The 25811-nt window shown below is 38.0% G+C and overlaps 1 protein-coding gene across 2 annotated transcripts in view; it reads right to left on the bottom strand.

The window, feature by feature from the left end:
- Positions 1-25811, bottom strand: part of LARS2 (leucyl-tRNA synthetase 2, mitochondrial) — an 88681-nt gene that overhangs the window by 2534 nt on the left and 60336 nt on the right. For both annotated transcript variants that reach the window (XM_009464466.2, XM_087769231.1), the window contains exons 15-20: positions 19328-19431; positions 17954-18136; positions 15317-15486; positions 14278-14355; positions 12032-12143; positions 3363-3490 (exon numbers count right to left, since the gene is read on the bottom strand). In XM_009464466.2, coding sequence (XP_009462741.1) covers positions 3363-3490; positions 12032-12143; positions 14278-14355; positions 15317-15486; positions 17954-18136; positions 19328-19431 — 775 coding nt within the window. The remainder of the gene's footprint in view (positions 1-3362; positions 3491-12031; positions 12144-14277; positions 14356-15316; positions 15487-17953; positions 18137-19327; positions 19432-25811) is intronic.

Raw genomic sequence — 25811 nt, 5'->3', positions numbered from 1 at the left:
AAAGAGCCAGCACAAGAAACTTGGGTGCTGCCAGCCTTGTTTCTCTGAAAAACCTCTGCAAACTGCAAGATGGAAACTACAATAAATGAGGCTTGGGTCCTTTCTTCCCCTGAGGAAGAAAGCTGTTGCTTTTTCTTCTCTCTTTTTTTTTTTTTTTTTTTTTTTAATTTGACATTTTAGACTATTTTGGATCTAGAGGGAACTAGAGAGGTTATGAAGGGTGAAATGAAATCACAAAAAACTGAAAAATAAGCACCTGGAGGCTGCAGAGAGGAATTTTTAGTTCAACTCAAATATTTTTTTACCACTGATGCATAATCCTTCTGAGAAGTAAAAAGGAAAATAAATATCTGTGCACTTTCAGGCCTTCCTCATACGCCAAAGCAGGAAAAATGACACCAACTTTTTTTTTTTATTTTATAAAAACATCAGTTATAAGACCACAGCTGCTAACAGTTCTGCACCGCCTAGAAAATGTGAGGAATGTTAGTCAGAAGTGTCTTCATAGGATGAAATGCACGCTACGTTCAGGTCAGATTTTTCATAGCGTTAACAATATACGGTACGATTAAAGATATTCAACTTTGCAATAACATTTAGAATAACAGATACCATGCATATCCAGTGAATTTAAATGTCTTTCTTGTAGGCAATCTGTATTGTATTAGCCAAGGATGCAGTGAGTTGGTTGCTTTTGCTGCTTTGGGTTAAATATGGAAAAACGTAACTCCAGCACAGACAGGAAATAATGAAGTATTTTGTGTCAAGAGAAATAAAACCATAATGTCTCAGCAGGCAAATCCCTGGCAGCCTGAGGCAGTTTGATGTCTTGAGAAGAATAGGGTTGTGGCCCAAAGACTCAGTGTGACTGTGCAGCCTTGTGAAGAGACACTGCCTCTTTGCAACTAACCAATTCTTCGTATGTCGAGTGTTTCTTGGTTTAATGAGGGCAATTTACTTTTACAGCCATACAAAAACCTACAGTGTCCACAAGACTTTAAAATATTCACATTCATCATGATTTCTCCCTGCTCCTCTGTATTTCCCTTTTGCTTTACTCTTACAGTAGAAACCCAGGCATGCCCCCCCAGCACTATTTGTAAGAGTTACTCTCAGTTCAAAAAAGTAACTTGTCTCTCTGGTCTTCCAATCACTTGCTTTCTCAGAACTAAGGAAGGTGTTTACATACATCATATTCTTCCATGAATATGTATCTAAGAAGGCACAGGTTGCTTTTTCTCTTATTACAAGACTTCTACAGAAGGCTATGGCTTTGACAAAGTCAACCACGAAAAGAAATAAAAATAATTTTCATAATGGTTGTTTAAAGCAAAATTAATTTTTATTCTTCTATTTTCTTTTTTTGAGAAGGAGGTTTTAACGTCAGCAGAAAAATATCAGTGAAATGTTTAAGCGTTTTTATGTTCAGTTTTACAGACTTAAAAACATAGAGTTCAGAGTTTTCCCTGTATTGCTGAAGTTTTTATTTTAAATATATATTTAACAACATGTTTGCTTTAACCATGATTGCAAAGAAATTTCTATAATTACACAATTTCTCATTCATAACTTCCTTGTAGACTGAACACTGGAATTTAAGATGTTTGCTAGCTGTGCTTGAAGGTGAATGTTTATTTTAAGCTTCAGCAAAGTGATTGTACCCAAGTGAAGATTTTTGTGGATATATGACCTTTTTACTGGTATAAATAAATACTTATCACTGAAGGAAAAAAGAAAGGAAAAAAAAAAAGCAATAAACCCACAGTGAATATTAGGCTAAGTCTGCTGTTAACCCCAGCTGGCACTTCAGTCCTTCTCCTTGGTTTGGAGAAGACGCCAATTGAAAATTTCCTCCAAAAAGACATACTCTGTGGCCTCTGCTAAGCACGTATGTTGAATGTTAGAAAAAGTAGGTTTTTAGCAGCATTCCTCACTCTTTTCAAGTGGACTGTGACTGAGAGATCTGGCAAGGCATTAAATTATTTGCAAAGATACTTTGATTAAGGAAATCTACAGCAACGCAACTTCCCCTAAATCCAGCCAGTCTCTTCCCTCTTCAAAAAACCCAGCTGAACAAAAATAACTGAACTCACTCCTCCTACCCAAAGGAGCTAACATAATAAAATAGATAAAATACAGATAACATGCATTGCTTCTGTTTCCCTTACACACACACATGCATGCACACGTGCACACACACAGAGCATGCAGTTTTACATGACCAAATGACATTTCTTCTAGAGGCTCCATCTCATTCAATGTCCAGAAACACAAAAAATGTTTAAGTTGAAACATTTAATTTAAGTTAAAACATTTACGTTTAGAATGTCTGCATGGTATATTAAAGGTTATTCTTTGGTGAGCAGTGAAAAAGGCAGGAGTTCTGCAGATCTATTAGTATGCAACTACATAATTACAGACTACCATAAAGCTTGAGCATGAAGCACTTGCATGCAAGTTGGCCAGGAGCCAGTTGATGGAAGAGCTGAGACACTACACACGGATCCCACCCCCTGGCTCCCAGCCCTCTAAGTCCCTCTATGGCCTGCAGTGGCACTTACTGTTACCGTGCTCCATGTAACGATAAAGCTTAACAATGCCGAATACAGACTAGTTAATTAGAGACGTAGGGAAAAAAGACAGTAAACTACACTGTGCATGTGCACATACACATTTTGGAAAATTACAGCTTAACTAAATGTCGTTTTATGTCCACTCTTCTACTGAATTGCCAGCTCTTTCCCTAGACCACAAAGGTGTTAGAGCTCAAAGAGAAACAGGAATGCAGTTCTAACGTTAGGAAAGATACCTGTTTTTCCTCAGCCTCATTCCTGCAAATACCCTCTGCCGAAATGTGCCAGAAGTTCAGCCCCAGGCAGACGGGAAACATTGTATGGCAAAAATCACAGCAACTTAACCCAGCTTATGATGTTGTATTAGGCAACCATAGCACTACAGGTACCACAAGAAATGTCACCTAATTATACATTTTTGTACAGGGCCAAGATCATAAATGCACTGTCATGCAAAAAGTCTGGAGGGACCTATGTTTTGATCACAGTTTTGACTGTACCGTCCTTGCCCACAGCTGTTTATTTGTCAAATCTCCACAGGTACTAATATGCAGTCACTCAAAAAGATTTATATTTAGATCATCTCCCTTCCAGACTTGCTACATTTTTTCATTTAGGAAACTATTTTAATTACTCAGCACAACAGTTATTGCAGTTTCTATTCTATCTGACCTTTCACTGAGCCACCTAAGAAGGGAACTGACTTCCACAAGAGCAGAAATTTTGGCAACCTCTGAGCTCATAATGCATTAATTGACCACTACTGAAAATAAATGAAAACACTCTTACCAGAACAGACATCTCCACAACATCTGATGGCTGAAGGTACTCTGGGTCTACTTTGGGCCAGGACTGATGCAGCACATCAACATCCCAGTGATGATGAGTACAAAGTTTATTCTGCATGTGTGCCAAACCTGGAAAATGAAACCAGTCAAACATTCAGCTGTACTGTAACCAGAACATTCGATCTTTGGAATTTGTTTGATAAATAAGATCAGAATAAAGTTGACTTCAAAAGTAAGTCCTTTAGGAGGAAACATTGTTTAGATTAGCGTACAGCACATTATAAACAAAGATACACATCTTTGAAGCGCTTGTTTTATACCATGTGTAGGGATGCTAACATGAACGTTGTGGGCACATTTTAGATTTGGAATAACACTCCAAAACTTTGCCAAAAGCACCGAAGACCACTTTTTATTATTTTAAATTGTAATACTGCAACACAAGCTGACCTCTACTTCTAGAAGTCAATCATAATACTGTGGTTTTTTTTTTTTTTTTCAACACCACCATCAGTTTGATTAAAATTTTACTAACAACTCGATCAAAATGTTACACAAATATGGCTTATTATTTTACCATCTATGCTGGGTAGTTTCTAAATTTGCAAGTCAAGCTACTTGCAAGACTTTCTCATATTCTGTGAAGTATCTGTTTTCTCACAAATTAAAGGTGCTACATAAGAACACCTTGCACAGCTTGCTCTCCTTCTTGTGATATGTACATTCTGAAATGCTTTACCTTTTGATTTTATTAAAAAAAAACCTCCTAAAATGGCTATAAATTATCTCCTTTTATTAAACAGGCTTTGCTCTCCCCAAGACAATTTATTCCTGACTTGTTTAAGTAGTAGAATAGGATGCAATTCATTCTGAAGCTGCATTCTTTAACTGAATAAAAGCTTCTGAGTGGGATTTATGTTGCTGTTTACTGCAGCTGTAGAACAAAATAAAAAGATTTCACTTAACAAGAGGCTGTCAAACATGATCAATATTGATGATGATTGCTCTTGTGATTCCCACAAAGCCAGAGGATTTTTAAATTAAAAACATTCTCTGTGTATGAATAAGAATACAGACTAAAACTGTTTATAAGCACATGCTTCATCCAGAGTTGCAAAATGTATTTGAAATTTCATCTGGTTTAGAGAAACTCCAGCAAGAGGATAAAGAAAACCCATCAACACAAGAATCACTGTTGAGACTGAGGTACCCGAAGCTGTTCAAAACACAGCACGACGGCAGACATAGGAGCAAAACCAACCCATGCATAATACATACGTGAATTTACCTAGCTGGATTGTTTAGGCTAATACAGCGAATAACAGCAAACAGAGACATAAAGAGAATGCAACTTCCTCCAGAAAAATCCTCCAGATTTCTGTCAGCGCTTTTTCAGACAAAGCGCTTTGGTAAAATGACACACAGCCTTGCTATTTGCTGAATGATTCAGAAAGGGGACATTGGGGTGGACCGGTGGGAGCTATTTCTAATGGCAAGCAAGAATGTGCACATTTCCTAAGAATAACAACTAAGCCACAATCTTATGAGGTAAATAATTGATTAAAACGCTTTAATAGATCTGGATTTGTGTATTTTTTTCCTCTTGCGACAGTAGCTCAGAAACTGAAAGAGCAAAAGATAGGAACTCCAGCAGAAAAAAAAATCTTCACATTGATGATTCATTATCACGTTGACTTTAAAGACAACAGCTGCTAGATTCTTCCCTTTTTGGCTTTTGAACATCCAGATGAGCTCATTTCTTTCCAACTGATCACATGCCTTGTGGCAGAAGCATGCATACTGGCCACTCCTTATTTTTCTGTGGAAGTGGATCCTTCAAACTATTTAAAAACCACTTTCTGATAGAAGTCAAGAGCATCTATCTATGAAAGCAAAACCAAGGTCACTTTTAATCACCATGGAGGCTGTCAGTCCTAATAAACCTACTAATAAAAAAAAATTAAAATGTATTCTGAAGCAGATAAAGTGTGACTAAGCACAATGTCTATCTTTTGGTTCGTTTTCTTGCTACAAAATGAGCTATGAGCTCATCCGTATTAAAAAAAAAAGTGCAAAAGTCAACAGAACTAGTTTCAGAAAACAGAGTTGGACAGGAAACCAAAATGAAGGTTTTAGTTATGTTGCCTGTTTGGCTTCCTGCCTTAATTCACATTTTGTGAGCTGTAGAACACAGAAAACGCAATAATTTGGTTTGCATTTTCAAAATGCAACACACACAAAACCAGAAACTTCATCGCTATGATCCAGAACGGCGATGGTCCACTTGTCAGGACCTAGGCAGAAGCCTCCTCCAGCCTTCCCACTTGATTCCGAGATGTTGCACAAAAGCGCCGTTTGAGAAGTTAAAGAACTGACCATTTCACAGACTTATTGTGAAAACATAAAAAACCCGTTTGACTGTCTTATTGTACTGGGAAGTGCCTGGTAAACTGCACATTATGAAGCAACATGCATTTTGCTTTATATTTTTTGACATATTTTGCTTTTATGGCTATAGCTTCTCTAGCAGATGTAGGACGGAAAGCCACCTGAGTACATTTCTACTTACTGTAAGCTGTTTACTTATACGTACACATCTGTACATCCACACAGGACAGATCAAGGACAAGACTTGTGCTCAGTCTGAAGCCCTGATCCTGCAACTGGATCTGCTTCAATGGGCTTTTACTGACTAGCAAGCTAATACTAAAACAGGGTTTCCCTAACGAGTAACTCACAGCATTGGAGCCCAAGTTAAAACACCAAGTTAACCGCGTATTATATTACTGTAGATGAGTGAGTTGAGAGAAGGAGGGGACAGGACAAGTCTAACAACGTTTTAGCTTATGGCAATGTTTTATTAGCACTACATGAGTATTTCATAAGCATAATACTTCCCCTAGGGTGCTATTTGAGGGGGGAGAGCAGATTCTCATTTTAAAGAGATTTAAGGAAGATGTGGAAGCAATCGTGTATCAGCAAGGTAAGTTAGGACAGCAAGGTAATTCTAGTCTTACAGAAAAAAAGCTCTAGAAAAAAAATCTGTAAAATTCCAGCAATAGTGCAGTTAGTTTGACACAAAATTATGTCGGCAAGAGAAAAAGATCTGATTACAGAGTAAACTGAGTAAGAGCTGGCACGGGACAAGGGCCGGCACAGAGAGGTTAACAAAGCAGAAAAGGCAAGGAGGACGGAAGTCTTAATGGATGATAAAAGGAAGTTAATGAAGGCATCTGAAGCAACGCCAGTATCAGAGTCTAGGACTAGGGATTTTCTAACAGGAGATATAAGAAGATCAGAGGGAGCAGTATAAGGTGACTATGAGGGTGTGTTATCCAAATGCTGGTAACTTTTGGATTTAGCTAAACCAAAACAATAGAAATCTAGGTTAAGTAAAAATCCACCACACTAGCAGAGAAGCAGATAAAGTTTTTAAAAGGCTTAGAGCAGGAGTGTGTAAGAGTAAGTGGAGATGCATACTAGGTCAGTACCTTACTCGCATCTGCAGCCTCTTCCAAGGACAAGATTGTTACCATGTTACTTTGTTCCTGATATGCTTTTTTACTATTTAATTAATCTTCCTATTTGACAGATTCAGGCAAGTTGTGATCTGGAATACCTTTCTGCAGCCCAGGAGGAATATGTCTGTCAGTCATATGTGAAATCGTCTGTAATCTCAAAGAAATGACAGCGATACAATAAAAGCTGTTTTCGGACAGCTCTGAGAAAAACTGTGTTGTACTGCTGGTATGGTAGTACAGAACTGGGTAAAGTCAGGAAAACTTACGTTTACTCAATACAGCGCTAGGGGATTAATTTTATACGTTCCCTAGTGACAGATGTGGAGCACCAAGGAGGGCTGTGAAAAGCCTGGGTTACTAAAAGCTAACTCTAGAATGTGTTTCCAATTCAGCAAACTCCACGTGAATCCTTTTAAACTTCTGAAAATTATCTGCCTTCCTCCATTTGTACGGACTTACTGTCCTTCACTTTGGGTTATTACTCTTGGACGAAAGAAATATTTTTTTTATTCCAAATCATATTTCTTCTTGGATTTGTGAAGGGGGATTTCTGCATTCAGATTTTCAGCTAAAATCTGCAACATCAGTTAGCTTCTACTCAGCTCTGTTCTTTACAGAAGCCTTCTTGAGCAAGGACTGAATTCAGAAGAAGAAATTCTTGTAATACAGCTATTGCAGTGACAGTTAAAATGTTGCTAAGACAATTATACATTACAAATTCCAATAATGATGTTTCATTTCAATACATCTTAAGATGTGCTTATCATCAGTGTATATCTTTCATGTGCCGTCTCTAATAAAAATTGCATTTTTACTGCTCACAATACGCAGTTTCATATCCTCGTCTGGACAGCAAAATACTGTACTACTACAAACAAACTAAAAAAGAAAAAAAAAGTCTCAAATGGTGTCTGTATATTCCTCAGATACAAGGTTTCAGGAAGGAAACAGATTTCCTCATCCTGTTAGTGTTCATAAACTGCCAAGATATCAGCCGGATGAACTCTTCCCACACTGAGGGGCTACAGTCGCTTTTTATGTTATTAAGCGATAAACCAGTGTATTCGCTGCACAATTAAGACCATTGGGTTGACACACCAAAATACTGAAAACTGTTCCTCCTCTAAGCAGGAGAAAGAACTACTTCATACACAAAATATTAAAGCACTGGGTTACTATTGTTCAGCTGCTGAAAGGTGAGGCACTTCTCAAACAGCATTCAAGCAGCTTTTCCCTTCACTCAAACTGGGAACATTTACTGCCAATACTGAAGTATGCTCTTCACCCAGCTCACAAAGGGTCCAAACTCTTCATTCCTACCTGATGCATGAAAACAAGATGGTCACATAGAAACTAAACCCCATGGGAGAATAATTCTTTAGCTGCAGAAGAACAAAAATTGCTGTATCTTGAAGCTACCTAATTTTACTTTAATTGCACTTAAAAGTTGAACATTACATCAGAAGCATCCTTGCGATATCGAACTGAAGTTCTGAGTTTGCAAAGTTTATTAACAAACTAACAAAGAAAACATAGTGGACTAAAAAGCTAAAACTTCAAATGCACTCTGATGCAACTCCTACAGAGCAGGATAGCATTATTACAGTCAAAATTACTTATACCACCGAGGCTAGTCATTACTTAAAATGTCAAGCAAAGCATCTTTAATTAACACTCTAAAATTATCTTCGTAATTTTCCTAATATTTTCATTAGTTGGCAATCATTAAGATGGACTCATCTGCAGTTACATCCGGCTATAAAGAACTTTTTTGCTAATCAAGAGGATGCCTATATACATATTTATACACTTAGCCGAGTTTTAATTTCTATAAGCTATTGTATTAGAAAACACTGATTTGCAATTTTTTTTTTATATTTCAATGTGATCTGTGTCAAATAGCTTTTAGATTGAAATGGAAAACAATTAAAATGCAAAAAAGCATTTTTTTCTATTTAAATATAAATGCATTCAGAATGCAAGTATTTAAAAAAATTTGCTAGATACTTAAAATTTATCATATCATGTTTTGCAGTTAAACTTTTTTTTTGAGCAAAGGAGAATATTTTATGGAATTACTGAATAAAACTAACAGTATCAGATATTTTTGGACATTGGATCCTTCAAGATTTTAATATTTATAGATGCTAGCCTCTTTTGCCTAGCTTTTTATTCCAAAACTAGAAAAGGAAAAAAGGTTTGTTGATTTTTTTCAATTTCCAGCACACCTGTCATTTAAACTGAAAAAATACTATTTGCATCTGCAGAAGAGCTTCCAGCTGTCAAAGTTATTTTATTACCTCCACAAAGCCTCATTCCAGGTGCTTAGCCGGAAAGTTCTATAGTTCTGTGGTTTAATTGTCTTCAAATCTTTGGCAGAATTAACTTAATATAATACAATACATTAAGTCAGGGTGTCATTGTAAATTCTATTGTAATTTCTTCTTAAATGTTTCTTGGTCATAATCAGTGATCAGCAAAGCATAAAAGGACAGATTACAATGCAACAGTAAAAGTATTATTCATCCTGTGAAGCACAATGCAAACAGTCAAAATTAATGAGGATGCTCTTTCCTTCTCTCTTTTAAGGCTGTAGTAAAATTAATGTTAGGCATATCTGACTATGTAGTAAACTTTCTAATGAGAAACACTAATAAGAAAGCAAATCCTTTTTCTTCAAAAAAGCTTAAATACACAAGGAAGCGTAATGTGGTTCAGAGTTAACACAAATCACTGTTCCTATCCGCCTTCCTACTCAACTGTAAAATTATCTGTTTGATATTAACTGCAGGGCTTCCAAATTTCCCAGTTTCATTTTCCACTGTAGAAAGAAAAATGCTCCTTGTTTTAATACTAAACCAAACAACATGCAAAGGCTGCGTACAAGTTATTTTAGAATGAAATGTCAGTATTTAATTATAAATACGTTGCTTATGTGTTGTTTATTATTGGCATTACAATAGCAGACAGAGGCTTCCATCAAAGTGTGGTGGTCTGCTGTTATAGGTGCTATTTATAGAGCTAATAATATACCAAGTCCTTTTCCTGACTAGTTTACGAGAGAGGAAGCAGCACCATCCCTACATTTAGACGCAAAGCCAAGGTACAAAAAGAGAGACATACTCTGAGTGTGTATGGAGAACTAAAGCACAAAGAAAACTAAATATTTAGAAAGCTTAATTTTTGTATTAAAATTATTTAAAATAAGAAAGCATCGTCACCTATACATAATAAAGCTCAAGAAATTGGTTACATCAGAAGAGCCACAAGTCTTGGTGGAACCAGAGGGCAATTCAGAACATGAACTTGGGGAATCTGTCTCTAGAATGTAGTTGGACATTTTTCACCAGAAATCCCAATCCCAGGACAGAATTGCTTGAAGTTGGCTATTTCAGAATAATATAGTCTTCTTACCACTATGCCGTAGTTAAATGTACATATGTTCTCCTGATAAAAACGTTTAATAACTTTGATGTAATGTAATGATAACCATGCTAAAGGAGATTGTGATTTTCATGTTTAGTCATAAAATTCTTCAGGCAATAATCACCGCACAATGTTTTTGTATGCTAGTCGCACTGAATTACAATGCACAGTCTTTGGACCACACAAGCAAAATTTTATCTTTAAATGCAGACAGAAGCTGAAGACAGTAACACTCCCAATTTTTATATGTTTCCTTTTCATTCTTACATCAGAGAGAGATCCAGAAAATGTTTATCATTCTCATTCTCCAGTGATTTTAGTAGTAAGAAAAGACTTCCTTCTCTAACATTCAAAACGTTCAAGGATTAAGCTTTACGTTTGACAAGTTACGTCAATTAAGACATCCTCGTGTTATTTGTCATTTTATCAAACATATTTGATAATTCTGTGTTGCCTAACATGTATTCGAATTTCAAGTTCACAAGGCACTGTACGTGTAAGTAATTAGCCTGGACCTCTTCTGCCTCTATCTCAACCAATGCAGAAAACAAAGTCATGGCAATTACTTCCATTGAAGTATAATTTTAATTAGATGATACTTCATATTGTAAGAGAGTACTGACCAGAAGTAGCTTTCTCCAGATGGACCATGTCTGATGCCACTCTTTATTCTAAACAATAAAGCTTTTATTAAGACATCTTAAAAACATTGGAAATGAAAACTCAGAAAAAAACCTCACTCTCCCTAATGTATCTTGCTGTTTCCAAAGTCTCTGCCCCTATGTTATTGCTTTGAACAAGAGCAGCCTTTCTTGGGCAGTTAACATTATTACAGGGCCATGCACGGCTCTGAAATAGAAGCTATTAAGTAGCTCTGCTCTGTAAACATTTGAATGCAGAAAGTTTTAGGATGACTGTTGAAAATAAAACTCTTAGAACAGCATCCAAAAGCTAACATTAGGTCCAAAACCACATAGCAATTTGTGGCCAGTCTTAATGCAGAATATATTCCTATCTTGCCACATACGTCTTGGGACTTCTCCCGATAAACATTAAAAGCAACTGCTGAACTCCAGCATGCACATCCCTTACTTCGCAGGCTTTAACTGTAGCAGCACCATGCAACTTAGCCCACTTGGGATTCAGACCTCAAGGTTTACAGCTGTGACAGATCTTAAAAAAGATTTCCTGTCTACCATTCCCACTCTCTGCGAGAGATTAATTTGCAGCATAACATCCTTCAGTCTCTGCAGAATTTTACAAGAGTAGGATTTTTATTGAACACTCCTTTAGTCTTTTTAGCATACAGCCCTCTGACATGGTCCTCTCTGCCTGAATTCCTGAAAGAAAATATTTGTAGTCCAAAGACTCTGAAACGGTTGTTTGAAAACGGGCTGTTTGTAGTCTCAGGTTCAGCTTTTAATACTTTACATACAGGAGCAGCTAGCAGCTGACACATGAATTCCTCATTCAAGTCCTGTCTTGAATTTTTCTTCCTTTTCCCTTTCTCTGCCTAGTCTCAAGAAACCCACCTTTGTATGCAAAGGGAAAGAAACTAAAAGCAGACAGATCTGGGAACACCACAAGTTTCAAGTTTGTTTAGGAACTATGACAGAAGGTGACACGATAGATGCAGAATTGAGGGATAAGTGACACATGTATTACGTTAACTTTTTGCCTTTTTTTCCTGCAACATCAATAAAAAGTGTATTTCTAGAAATACCTTTCCACATCTCTGACGCAATGTGTGGAGCCATTGGTGCAACCATGATGCAGAGTGTAGCCAAAGCGTCTTCAAATTCTGTGCTATGGAGAATAAGAGGCCGAGAAGCTTGCTAAGTGAAAAGACAGAAGGAAAAGAAAATCAGTTAGTTAATATAAATATTCGGGGCGGGGGGGGGGAGTAGTTTAATTAAGAAGAAAATGCAGTAATAAAACCTAAAACCAATGTCTATACTCAGGGCAGCGTAATTTCATAGTAAGTTAGAAACTTATTAAAAGTTCTGGAGAATTAAAATCGCAACTCTTGGTCACAGAACGCTCTCTAACACTTGGAAGCTAATCCTCAAGAGGCTGATGCAGACCCTTGGGGATCTGCTCTGGTATGGGAGTCTGAACACAGACCGTGTGGACAATTGTGGCCCTCAAAACCATTTTGTGTCCTGCTGCTTCTAGAAATGTAATTTTAGATAAAATCAGTGCTATCTGAGAAGAGGTCAAGTTACTTGTGTAAAGGAGTCAAACCATGCTGAATGCAGCATGTTTTTTGTTGGGACAAGGTTCAGTTGTACGGGATCCTAGGGTGGCTTAAGTAAACCTGAATTTAGTGATGAAGTGAGGTTTCGGAGCTGAAGGGAAGTTTGGGAATGAGAAGTGCAGCACAGCCTTTTACAGTTTGATGTTCAGATTGCTTTAGTAAAGCGTGCAGCTACTCTGGTGCAGAAAATCTTCAATTTCTGTCAAAAGGTGCTAGACTGAAAAAATTTGAAGCTTCATTCCTCCATTTATTGTATCTTAATAGAAAAGATATAGCACTAAAAGTAGCCGGATAAACTTTTCCTTTCTTTGCCTGTTCTGACTCAGAGAGATTACATCCCATGGTAAATTCAGATTCTGCATTTATTTTGTAATTCACCTCTCTAATGAAACAGCACAGAAAAATGTCAATACGTGTCAGCTTATGAGGATTATTTGGTGGGTGTGATGAACACCCGTTCCCATCTACTAGAAAATGGTCCAAACCCAGTGATTTGTTTGACACAGACCACAAATGTTGTCAGATGGCATCTTCTTTTCACTGATACTAATGACGTCAGTCCAAACTAGATTTGAGTAAGTTCTAGTAACTACTACCTGTTTTCTATGTTTAATCTTCACTCACCTCCCCACTTCCTCCTTTCAAATAGGACCGAAAGAGGAAGTGTCCATGCTATATGGAAAGTTGTTCTTGAAAGATACTGCACTGACTTCTTTGGTCAAGAAATATATTAGTGGTCAAACATCTGGCTGTCCCTAGGACACTGATTTTTATTTCTTTCTTTATTTTTTAACATTCACTTATCACCATCCACCACCCAAAATGCATATGAATCACTGAGCTGGAGATGAAGAATCATGTGTCACCTTCCCAACACCACACAGTATCCCAGACATGTTATTTCAGTGTAGCACTTGTGTATGCCCTACTTAACTTTTCATAAAGTTCCTTGACTTTGCCAATAATTTCCTTGGAATCCATAAGGTATAAAATGGTATTCAACAAAGAAGCTAAAAACCCCAAATTTTAGTTTGATTTCTGGTCTAGATCACATTACCATTATATGTCTGAAAGAATGCTCAACCAGATCTCAGAGTAGTAACAAAAATGAAGGTAAGAGATTATTATTATTATTATTTGATCTATCACCACTGGCTGATAAACAACAATCTAAATAAAAAATGCTAAAGACTTAAGTTATTTATATGCTTGTTTTAAAAAGACAAAATTGCATACTCTATTACTAGCAGACAGTTCAGTGGTGAAAGCTGTCTCTGAAGAATGTAAGATTATGTGCGATTTTCCTTGTAAAGAATAACCCTTTTCTTTAAATCAGGATGTTTGATAATTCTACAACGTACTGCTATACCTAGCTACCTATGCAACTTGTTTAAAAACAAAAGAGAAGAGAGAACAGAGCTAAACAAAATGTATCCTTTGAAATTACAGGATGCAGGAGTAAACATTGGAACCTAGCGGCTCTAATACCGTCAAGCTCATCCTGCAAAACAATTATTTCAGGGTTACAGTGAGACTAGAACACACTGCTTTTGAACCAAATATTTCCACCTAAGTCCACGAGGCTCTCGAGTTAGTAGCAATGGTAATGACTACGAACGACTTTTGGACCTATAGTTTGGGCAGCTCCTGCTTTGTATAAAAACTTACAGGAACAGGGTATGAAAGAAAAAAATACCTTCACTCATACTTACATGGAGTACGTTAGTGAGGCTCATCAATCGAGAAATAGCTGCATTGAACAAATGATCCTTTGTAAAGTACTCCGTTACCTTGTATTAAAAGAAAAAAATCTGTCACTAATTACTTAAAATTCTCAAACATGGAGTATCTTACCTCTGACATGAAAATCACTTTGGCATGCAAACACATCATACATGCAACCACATGTGTGTATGGGGAAACAATAATCATATAAAAATTCAGTTGACTAGCTTTAAAAGCTTCAGTCAATGCCAATTAGAACTGTGCATTAGTAATCACCCTTTATTTCCTTTAACAAAATATCTTCCCTTTGCCCCTGCAAGGGTCTTCACATTTGTAAATTCAGTTACGCTGTTGACAGCTTGTCCATCCATAGCAAGATTGTAATTCTTATGTCTGTCAAAACACTTGGAAGGTCCCTCGCCACAGGATTTATATCAGGAAAATTTTTATCCATAGAAAAATATTTTAAGTTAATTTTGCAGGTATTTATGTCTCCTTCTGATAATTGAATTGACACTACTCACAGCATGAGACAACACATAAGAAGAGATGAACAATCATTTCAATACTTTTTTTTTAGGATACACTAATATATTTTCTCCAACAACTTTTTTTTCATTCGATATGAATGAACAGCAGGTATGATAATGAGGTGTGAAGCAAACAGATCAAAAGCTCTTGTTAGGGATAACCTGCATAACTCACCTATAGCTTTGCTACTGGAAATGGAGTTATTCCAAATGCAGACTGATAATATGTTAATGCCATAACACTTCATCCTTTAAAGGAGGCACACAACAGAGAAATTTTGCCAATCCAAATCTTACTATTTTGCAAGAGTTCTGTCCCATAAGATGTGTAGGTGAATAAAACTACTTATACAGAGAATAATTAACTTAAAAATTATTTTATGAGCTACTCATCTGGGGAAAAAAACTTTTGGCTCTCTAAAGCATAAGCATATGGTTTTAGCATGAGCAGCAACTTATTTAGTCATTTACAAACTATGTAAGTGTTTCTTTTAACCTCAGATATCACCAGATTCTTCTGCTCCCAGATCTTTCTGGCTTCAGCCTTTTCTTTCTTATTCAGAAGCTCAGGATTGGGCATGGTTCCTGAAGTCCTTGCTTCAATAAGTTTGGTTACAAGTGTCCAGAGGCGCGTCTGCCATCTCTGAACACCTGGCATAGCATCAGCTGAGAACAAAGAAAGATTGCAGAAACAAATTTCAGTTACAATGAATTAATCCAAAACTTTAAAGAAAAGCAGAAAGGAAACTGAATGCTAAACATTTTTAAAAAAACCCTGTATTTTAAATGAAAAATGTCAATGCAGTTAAAAATGCCTTTACAAATAATGCTGGGTTGCCTTAAGGGAAAGAAATCAGTAAGATAAAACAAAAGTTTTTTTCTGCAATTACTTTAAAACAGATATACAGCAAGAATATTTGCTAAATCTGTAAAATAACCCAATGTTACCTCAATGTTAGAATGCTCATCTTGTGTTTTAAAACACCACAAACTCAACAAAATAGTTCTACATGCTCTCATTTTTCGAACTCATGGAAGAATACAAACATACATATATACACACACATATGCACATGCATATTTTTTTAAATTGAGAGATTTCTTCTACAATTTGATTTTAGACACTACATATAATTTTGTTGCTACAGAGCTAACGATTATAGGCTCTGATCGTTGATACCATCTTTTGACACAGCTTAGTTTGGGATGGGGAGATTATAAAGCTGTTCACCCGCACCCTGCAGGCATCAGTCCTGCTCCATGGCTTCTCTAAGAATGTGTTTCTGTGATCTAGGGAACCATGCTACAGAGAAGCCCCAAGCTACTGCTGCTCACAGCCAGGTCCTCCATGTGGTGTGGGGCAGAGCCACTAGTGAAGGTATGGCTTGAGGTATGGCACTGATAGGGCTTTAGCTCTCTCTTCGAGATGTGTTGTGTTTCTCCTAGACTGCACAGCACTACATCATGCTGCACTGCACAGTACCAACATATCCTGAGACGTCCCAACAGGCAAGAGTTTCCAATTCTGCTCTAGCAACTGCACTCGAAAAGACGGCCAAGGCTACTAAACTGGGGAAGTAAAAGACATGTGAATGACTGTAATACAGGTGGATTACCTGTCTGATTGCACTAGATGAAAGACTTCCTGCACATCTGGGAACAGTTAAATACAACCTGATTGACTATATCTGCATGATCCTCATGAACTCTCATAGGTGGGACTGGGAGTATGATGTTCTCCCCAAACTTTCCACCTCCTGTTCACACCAGAAGCACGTAGATCATCTAGAGACAGAAGGCTTGGCATTATGCAGACTGTAGTAATGCTGTAATAAGCTGCTGGGTAAGTTTGACCACATCTAGTCCTGCACAGTCTGGAAGATTGCTTGCCCACACCAGGGGAGAGGGGGAGAGAATGACATGAGGCACTGCCTACATGTCCACCGCTGAAAAGACAAGGAATCTAGTCTGGAGGGCAATCCTCAAAAGGCTATCAAAACACAAACAGTGAAGAGAAGGATCATGGCAACTGAGAACCAGTATTTAATATTGTCTGAATAAGACAATTTTCTGTATTGGGTTTGCAAGGCAAGGTTTTGTTAGTGGGGGGGCTACAGGAGTGGCTTCTGTGAGAAGAAGAGACATTACCTCTTCATCTGCCTAGCTCTGTACTGTTATGATTAGATGATGACAGAAAGCCAACTGAGAAAAGTCATATAGCGCACTCCTCCAGTACATACAACAGTGCAATACTATGTAAATAAAAACATACGAATGTAAAGGGTGACAGACACTAACTGAAATAATGCTTAGTGCAGGCTGAACTAGAACTAGTTAGCAAGAAGCTAACACAAGAAAGAATGAAGAAATACACCTTTTAAAACCAGGCATGGAGTGTTTTATTAAAGCCTTATGCAACAAGAGGGCTAGATTTAAATGTATGCATAAGACTACATTAAAATGTATGAACCACAGCTGATAAAAGAAATTAATATCTGTCAGTATGAAAAATTGCATGATGGAAGTAAATAAGTGTGTAGGAGGGTAAATCTTATCTTATTCAAGAACTAAGCTCATAAAAAAGTCATGGGTGTACAAATATTAGTTACTAGGAACTCTGATTATCTTCTGATGAGATTCTTCTGAGAAGTATTCCGTGGTCCAGCTTACAAAAGCCATTGCATACATGTGTAAATAAATGGAAATAATAAAAAATTGCGAAGTTTTTATCTGTAATCTGATATGATTACAAAGAACATCTGATAATGAAGAAAATAATCTTAAAATAATCATTTTCAGTCAATCAATCATAGCTAAAAAAAAAATAAGAGAATGAGGTCCACGTTTGCACTCTATTATTTTGGAAGAAAATACCACTTGAGGAGTACTTTTCATACATGCTTTTAGCTTGAAAGAGGTAAGCTTCTCGCAATAATCTTGCAAGCTGCCTCTCAGTGACAGCTTTGTGACCCTCTCTCTTTTAAAAGAAACAAACAATAAAACTGCTCATTATACTTTTTTGATTCAATTGTTCCAAAACTTGGGCATCAAGAACTGTATGAATTTTGTGTTTAAAATGCAACACACTAGGAAAAAAAAAAACAAACCAAACAGCAGAAGCAATCCGACTTACTTTTAGTATCCCACAAAATATCTTGTTCTGGAGGAGCAGCAAACAAAATGTAAAGACGTAGCGTATCAATGCCATACTCTTTCACTAATTCTTCAGGGTCTATCCCATTGTGCTTAGATTTGCTCATTTTTTCCCAAGCAACTTGGAGCTTCTCACCAGTTTTTACGTAAACTGGTTCAGTTCCTAAATATTAAGACACACACAAAATGTTAAAACAAATTTTGCTCATTTGTAACAGCAATTAATTTTGTTCCCTAAGTATAAGAAGAAACAACTATTTCCAGTGGCTTTTTTTTTTTTGCTTTCCAAACAGCTTAAAGAGGAAAACCCATTTTCCCTTCCAAATTTTTTCTACTTTCATGTTTTAACACAGTTAATATCCCAATGCTTCCACTGCATCATGACAAAGTCTCTTTCTACTGTTTGGAAGCTGTATCTGACACTCATCCTCTGTGCTACCTTGATAGCCCCTGAGACTTAAGCATTGTTATAACCATGACATTTAAAACCTCCTAGATAGGTGTACTGATTTGGTAGAATTTTGACCTGCACTTAGCTTTTAGAAACACCAGATTTCAATTCATAGGTTTCAATTGCAGTAAGTTATCCTGACAAGAACGTGCCTTCTGTTGCATGAACTTAGAGATGGAAAGGGGCATTTACACTGATAAAGATGCAACTGAGCAAAAACACCTGCTATGGAAAAGTCCTAGCTTTTCTGGAAGAAAACAGGATAGCAGATAGTGGTAAATGTAAGGGGTTTTTTGGTTTGTTTTTTAACTGGCTTATGGGGTTTGTGTGCAAGAGAAGAACAGTGAAAACAAGGTTGCTTGAGAGGAGTGCTTAAGGGAGGCAAATATGACCAAGCCACTCTTGTTGCTACAGCTCCCCAAACAAGGGCTGCGGCTCCAGCTTATGCAGTGAAGGCACTGGACCGAACTTAAGAAACAGCACTTTTTCCTATACCTGTGTTACACATGCCTCATATCCACTGAATACACCAACATCTGTGTTAGCTTTGCCATGGTGTTTTTGTAGGTTGTCTTTTTGCTGGGACTGCTAGCTCCATTCAGCAAGTTGCTGAGCATTGTCTTAACAAAACTGACTTCTGGTCCTTTGGACTACACTGGAGCTAAAATAACACCATAGCACTGTTTCTGTGCTTGGATGCAAATAACAGCTGCTGGATTAGTAGGGTCTCTGTGCACTCAGAGTGGATACGAATCCAAAACTCACAGAAATTGCTCTCCCGTTTAAATATTACAAGGATTCATTTTCTCTTCCAAATTTTCCCAGCACTGAGACTTCTACACCAAAGCAGTCCCTGACTTTCTGGATGCATTTGTGCTGGTTTTCCCATGCAGTCTCTCTTACCAGTGAGATCAACCTCCTCTCTCTTCAAACACTGGCCTGTTGTTGCTAGTCTGAATGTCCGATTCTTGATAAGGCCTTGAACCAAGAGCTTATGGAAAGGCTCCCTAAGGATGGAAGGAAAAAGAAAGTTGTCTGTTGAAAAGAGCTGTCAAAAGCATACTTTATGATAAGCCTCAGGTGTTGAGCCAATCAGGCACTATTATTTATTGAAACAAGAACTTCAAGTTGACTATACATAAATGGGTGTCACCTTAGAAAGCGTACTCTGTGCATTTATTCATGGTGGCTGGCTGGCAAGTATAAGTATTTATTTGTATTCTGCACACATTCTTGCATCCTGATTTAATACTGAGTTGTTCTAACGTCACTTTTCAAATTAGCATATGGATAATACACAAAAGTTTTTTGGCCAACTGTGCAATTTCACTAACTTCAAGTTAAATCCCCATTTGTAAAAGCATTCAAGTACCTGGCCTCACTGTCTTACAAATATTTAGTTCTAGCTTCTCTCTGAGGAGCACAGGATTTTGAACAAATCAAAATCTCGCTGCACGTTTCTTTCTATAAACGGAGAAGACAGTTTCTCTAACATAAGCACTTGCATGCCTTATCCCTTTGCAGAACTGGCCATGAAGACCCAGCTGTAAGAAAAAAGTACACTAGAAAAATGGCAATGCTGGGAAGTTCACATGTCAGTGGATCAATTTTTTAGCATCTTGAACATTAAAACTTTACTTTTCTAGCAAAATTTGTATCAGGGAGAGTAAACTCTCATCAAATGTGTGTATGATAGAACTAAAAAGAGCCTTAAAAGGACCAAAGCTAAGGGCAGTGGTGCACTCAGCAATAAACTCTTAAGTAAACACTACTCTGGTTGATGGATACATTATTGCTGCCACCTCCTTTAATGACTTTGCATTTCTAATTCATCGAGTCAGATGTCTGTCATTGCTTTCACTGAAAAGAAGACAAAATTAACCTCTAGAGGTTTTGGTCCCCACTCAACAGGTCAGGATAGCAAGGCAGTTCTAACAGCAACCCCAAGAACGCTAGGGCCCAGGGAGGAGGCATGGAGCCAGACCCAGAAGGCATACGCAGTCTGGGGAGTCTTCTCATGGAATCCTCCGGCACGAAGACATTGGTGACCATCATTTTGGAGGACATGTTAATCAGCGCTGGTTACTACTGACTTGCACCTCCTAATGCTCACATGTGTGCTCAACACTAAGCAATCTAAATCCTCCCCACTTCCACCTAACAAAGCCCCACATATTTACCAAAACAACTTATGTAAAAAGATTGCATCACATATTTACATATTTTTCAAAAAGCTAGAATAAATCCATCCATCTAAAGAAGAAAAAGTAAAAATAGGCTTCCACATTTTACATAATGTGTGCAAAAAAGTAATAATCCAAAACACTACTCACTTTCATGAAGTCATTTTAGTATTTTACATTATGAGGCAATATAAATTATATGACAATTTATCTCATGATTTAAACCACTGTAATTTATTTAATAATATAGTTAAAGTATTATTAAATTATATAACAATTATGGATGTTTTAACTGTATTAAAGCAGATATCTTCCAAGTACTAGCCTTTAAACCCTTTTGATGACTCTGAAGTAAGGAGATATTTGAAAGAAAAGCTTTAAATGGAAGAGAGAAAGTGACAGGCTTCATACTTTATCTTTAACGTATTCATATTTAAACATGAGTTTTCTTCCTTGCATATTTTGTATAAAACCCTGTTGTTTATAAATAAATTAAAGGAACTTAAGGGGATGACAACTGAAGTCAAATTTAGACAGTACAAACATGAAAAAGTATTTTAAAAATAGGAGGTAATAATTATCTAAAATCTCAAAAAATTATCTCAAATTACCCAAGTGAATTAGAAGATGAAAATAGGGAACAAAAATCTTGTAATCCTACCATCAACAAATGGTGTAAAAATGCTTCAGGAGACAACTGTTCAGGATAAGTTTCTTCCACAAACTAAAGACATTACACCAAGGAAAAATAAAAAGACTTTTCCCCCTATCATTCAGACTTCAGTCTGGTTAAGATCTCAAACAGTTATTAAAATAGCTGCACTTGCTGCTATCTAAAATAAAGTTAACGAGGTAGCCAGAACATCCGAATCAGATAGGGCTCTCCACTGGAAGTGATTTTTCAAGGAACACTTATTTTTAATGACAAAAAGTTAGTTCAGATCATATGCCAAGTTATTAAAAGCTGAATGCAGGAATGAGCATTTCCTATTTTTGTTTATGCTGACAGAGGCTACAAAAATGCAATACAAAATACATTACCAAGTATGGGGAAAAAAACCCCCATGTGTTGCGAGTGGGAGACCGCAGGAGAATGGAGTCATGCCCAAAATGAGAAAGCCAGAGCCCGTCTGAAAAACACAGGGCTCAGAAACAAATTGAGCCCTGTACTGAATTTCTCCTGAAGCACACAGTGATTTTGCCAGTGTTGTGGTGGCTCCATCTCATGGTCACACGCATAATTACACTTTAATTTACATTAATAAAACCGCACACCTAAAACCTTCCTCTTCGAAGAAGGCGATGTGTTCCTTGGCTGCGGAAGGGGACTGCCAAGATGCCGCAGAACATCAGATGTGATGCAATTCTGATCTAGATACTGCAGCACCCACTCATGGCCTGGTGTCATGAATACCTCCTGAGTCATACCCCTGGGAACAACTGAAACTCAGCTCTGTCTGGACAGACAGACACTTCTGGCACAGTAAGTGAAGAGGTGGCTTGAGTTTTTTGAATGCGCGATCACATTTTAAGTTATAAGGATGCTGGAACAGGACATGCCTTCACCTGCCTATAAGTCTGTTTGCGCCCATGCTGGAGAATGGGCACGGTGGCCTTAGTTGTGTGCAGCTTTTGATCATGTTGTACGTCAGATGGGACCCCACCTGTGAAGTCTGCCTGACACCTCCAAGAAGGATCAGCTGTGGTAGCCATGAAGCGCGTAATCCATTTTGGTAACGTTCATATACAGGTTCATCTCTGATAGACCAATCTTTCTATATAGGAGCACACAATGGATGGAGTGACAAGCGTGACTGACAGATCAGGCCCTCCTGCTCAGTACCATATCCTCAGGCTCCTCGCTCTACTCTATGCAAGGTGACGAGCAAGACTTTCAATCCAGTTACAAATGACCTGTCTGGAAGGACTCTGTGAAGCCTTCAACAATGATAAACAGTGGACTCGGAAGAAGGGATTGCTCTAGCAAGGGAGCCCACTGCATGTATTTGCATCCCACACGTCTAGAAAGGCTGAGAGAGCCCGACGCTGTGCCCTAGAGTCAAGACAAGACCTTGGTCAGTCACTATCAGTTGAATTCAGGTGCTTGTGAAACGGGCAGCTAGATTTATCTGTAACAATTTGGCAATCCCATAGGAGGCCAGAAGGGATTGGGGGATGTGGGAGCTGCCAATTTTAGGCGGAATAAAGATCAAACAATATTGAACGTTCAGATTTTACACAGTCCATAGCTGAGTGCTTTTACTTAAAATCAAAACTAGTGATAAAGTCCCTAATGAACGTAGAGAAGTTCTAACATCCTTCCTTTACGGAATAAGCTATTTCTGTCACACACACATATCCTTTTATTCTGTAATGCAGCTATGTAAAAGTAGTGCCTTCTTACTCAACAGATTTGCTCTCTATCACAATCAAGTCTGCTGACTCAATGGCAACAATAAACTTTTCTATTGCTTTATAATCCTTCAGAGAGAGTGTGCTAGGTGCCACTTACAACTACTGATCAGACAGAACTGATTAGTTACTAAAGTCTAGGAAAGGGCCAAATTCTGTGTAACTTGTACTGCCAATAATACAGTTGAGCAGGTGTAACTGAGTGTGTCAGCCCACACTCGCCATGGCGGATTAAGCTGGAACAGATGAGGAGGTTGCTGGCCCCAGCTGCCTACCTGGCCTCTCTCCCAGCAGTGGTCACAGCAGGGAGGGCTGACTGGCTAGCGAATTAATTCCAGAAATGACGCACGTTACAGACCAGATTGCTAAAATAAAATGGCATCAATTTGGGCTTAATCTGTTGTCACATGTACCAATACCCAGAGGGTGCTATTTATTCTGCCTTGTCATTACTGAGGAAATGAGCAGCACTTCCCACCATCTCCAGTTCAATGCATTAAAAAAAAAATAAAAGATCATGCCCCATGTTCAGGGGATATTTAAACTATATTAAACACCTTTACAATTTTGGATGCCTCTAAACATTGCCTCTTCTATGAAAGCATGTGTGACATCTGTAAATGAATGGCCTATAATATTTCCATTGTAACAATGTACATAATATGTAAAGAGATTGTGTTGAAAATCTAAACTATGAAATTTTGAACTTTTGTTTTCAACCTCATTATTATATTAACAGCCATTAGTACAGAATTAAAGACTATCAGGAAACATTTCAGTGGATTTGCAAGTCAGTGGATAGGAGCCAAACAATGAAAATTTCCATGAAGAAAACCTATCAAAATGAAAAATTACTACAGATTAATAGGAGAATCATAACAATTTGTCAGGCTACTAGATAACACTTTAAATGGTGGCAGCTCTCATTAACTGAGATGTAGCAGAGTTTTACTAATTTAATCAGTGAACAAGACCTGAGCTACTAGAGGAAGATTGAAAATGCACAAGAGGGCAGTGCTTTTTAACATTTTAATGTTTTCCCTTGGAGCTGTGGGCTTCGATACCATGACTTTAAGCTTCCTAACAATAAGCTTGCTGTTTCTAATCACCCTTTTCAGATCTCTCAGACCAGCCCTTGAGCAGTCCTAACAGAAGACTGAGCAAAAGTGGCTTCTGACCAATGCTAAAACATATTTAAGACACGTGGTAAAACATATTTAAGACACGTGGTAATATTTATAAAGCAGTTGAGACCTCCATATCAAAACAAAATCCTAATTTGACTTCATGGCTTAAAAGCACCTAATGCTTTAAGTGCACAGAGCTAAAGCAAGCAAACAATTTTGTGCATAATGATGAATTTGTTACAGTCATCTTGCATTCTGAACACACGTATAAGCAGTACATACAAGAGATCCTAGGGGCCATGCTGTAACATATCTTCACACGTGCAACAGTTCTTGAGATTGTATATGGCCTCAAAGGAATTCTCCACAGTCTTGCAAACTACTTCTACAGAAAGCAATTTTGATTTTCTCTGCTATTGTCACTAGACATAGTCAGTGCCTCTTGAGCAATTTTTTTCTTTGAAGTTAAGAGGGTTTTTTTCTGCAATTTACCATATTTATACCACTGTAGGCACAGTGTTTTGGTGCTACTGCTCTGTCACAGCAGAGTATGAACAAAACACATTCCAAATTCATACAGCTACAGAATCATAGACTCTTAAAATAACTTAGGTTGGAAGGGACCTTTGGTGGTCATTTGGTCTAACGCCTTTCTCACAGCAGACCTAACTTCAGGTTGCTCAGGGCCTCGTCCAGCTGAGTTTTGAAAATACTCAACGATGGAGATCCCACAACCTCTCTGGTCAAACTGTTCCAGTCTGACCACCTTCACTGTCAAAATTGTTTTGCTTCTATCCAGTTGGATTTTGCTGCAATCTGTGACTGTAACTCATTTCCCTTCTCTGTACATCTCTGAGAAGAGCCTGGTTCTGTCTTCTCAATAATCCTCCTGTAGTAGACTGCAATTAGACTACCTCTTTAGCCTTCTCCAGGGTGAACAAACTCAGCTCCCTTAGCCTCTCCTTGTACAACACATGCTTCAGCCCCTGACCATCTTAGTCCCTCTCCACTGGACCCTCCCCCGTTTGATAAAGTCCCACACATGGGGGAGGGATCAAAACTGGACACAGTATTCCAGATGTGACTTCCTGAGTGATGAGCAAAGACAATCAAAGCTGGACATGCTTTTGCTAATGCAGCGCAGTACACTCTCAGGCCTGCTGCTGACTCACATCTTACTTGGTGTTCACCAAGACCCCTACAGTCCTTCTTTATTGTGCTCCTCCTCACACAGCTGGCCCAGCCCTGTCTGTTTCTGTGGGTAATCTGCTCCATATGCAGGACTCTGCATTCGCTTTTACTGAACTTCATAAGGTTCCTGTCAGCACTTCAGACTTGCTCCTCCAACTTGTCAAAGTCCTTTGCATTGCAGCCCTGCCATCCAGAATATCAATGGCTTCTCCCAGCGTGCAATGAACTTGCTGACAGTGCACTTTGTTGCACTGCCCAGGTTGCTGATGAAGATGTTAAATACAATTGGCCTCAGCAGTGACTTCTCAGGAATACCACTTGCAAACAGCTGCCAGTCAGACTTTTAACACTGACTCTTTGAGCTTGATGGTCCAGACAGTTTTTCCATCCATGCTGTAGTCCACCCATTCAGTCCGCATCTCCCTAGTCAGACTACAAGGATGCCATGGGAGAACTTGTTAAGAGCCTTGCTAA

Source organism: Nipponia nippon, unplaced genomic scaffold (assembly GCF_047370975.1).
Source record: "Nipponia nippon isolate SJK-2023a ecotype South Korea unplaced genomic scaffold, ASM4737097v1 scaffold_1, whole genome shotgun sequence".
NCBI lineage: Eukaryota > Metazoa > Chordata > Aves > Pelecaniformes > Threskiornithidae > Nipponia > Nipponia nippon.
The sequence above is the reverse complement of the archived record's forward strand: the minus strand, read 5'-3'. Positions and strand labels throughout refer to the sequence as shown.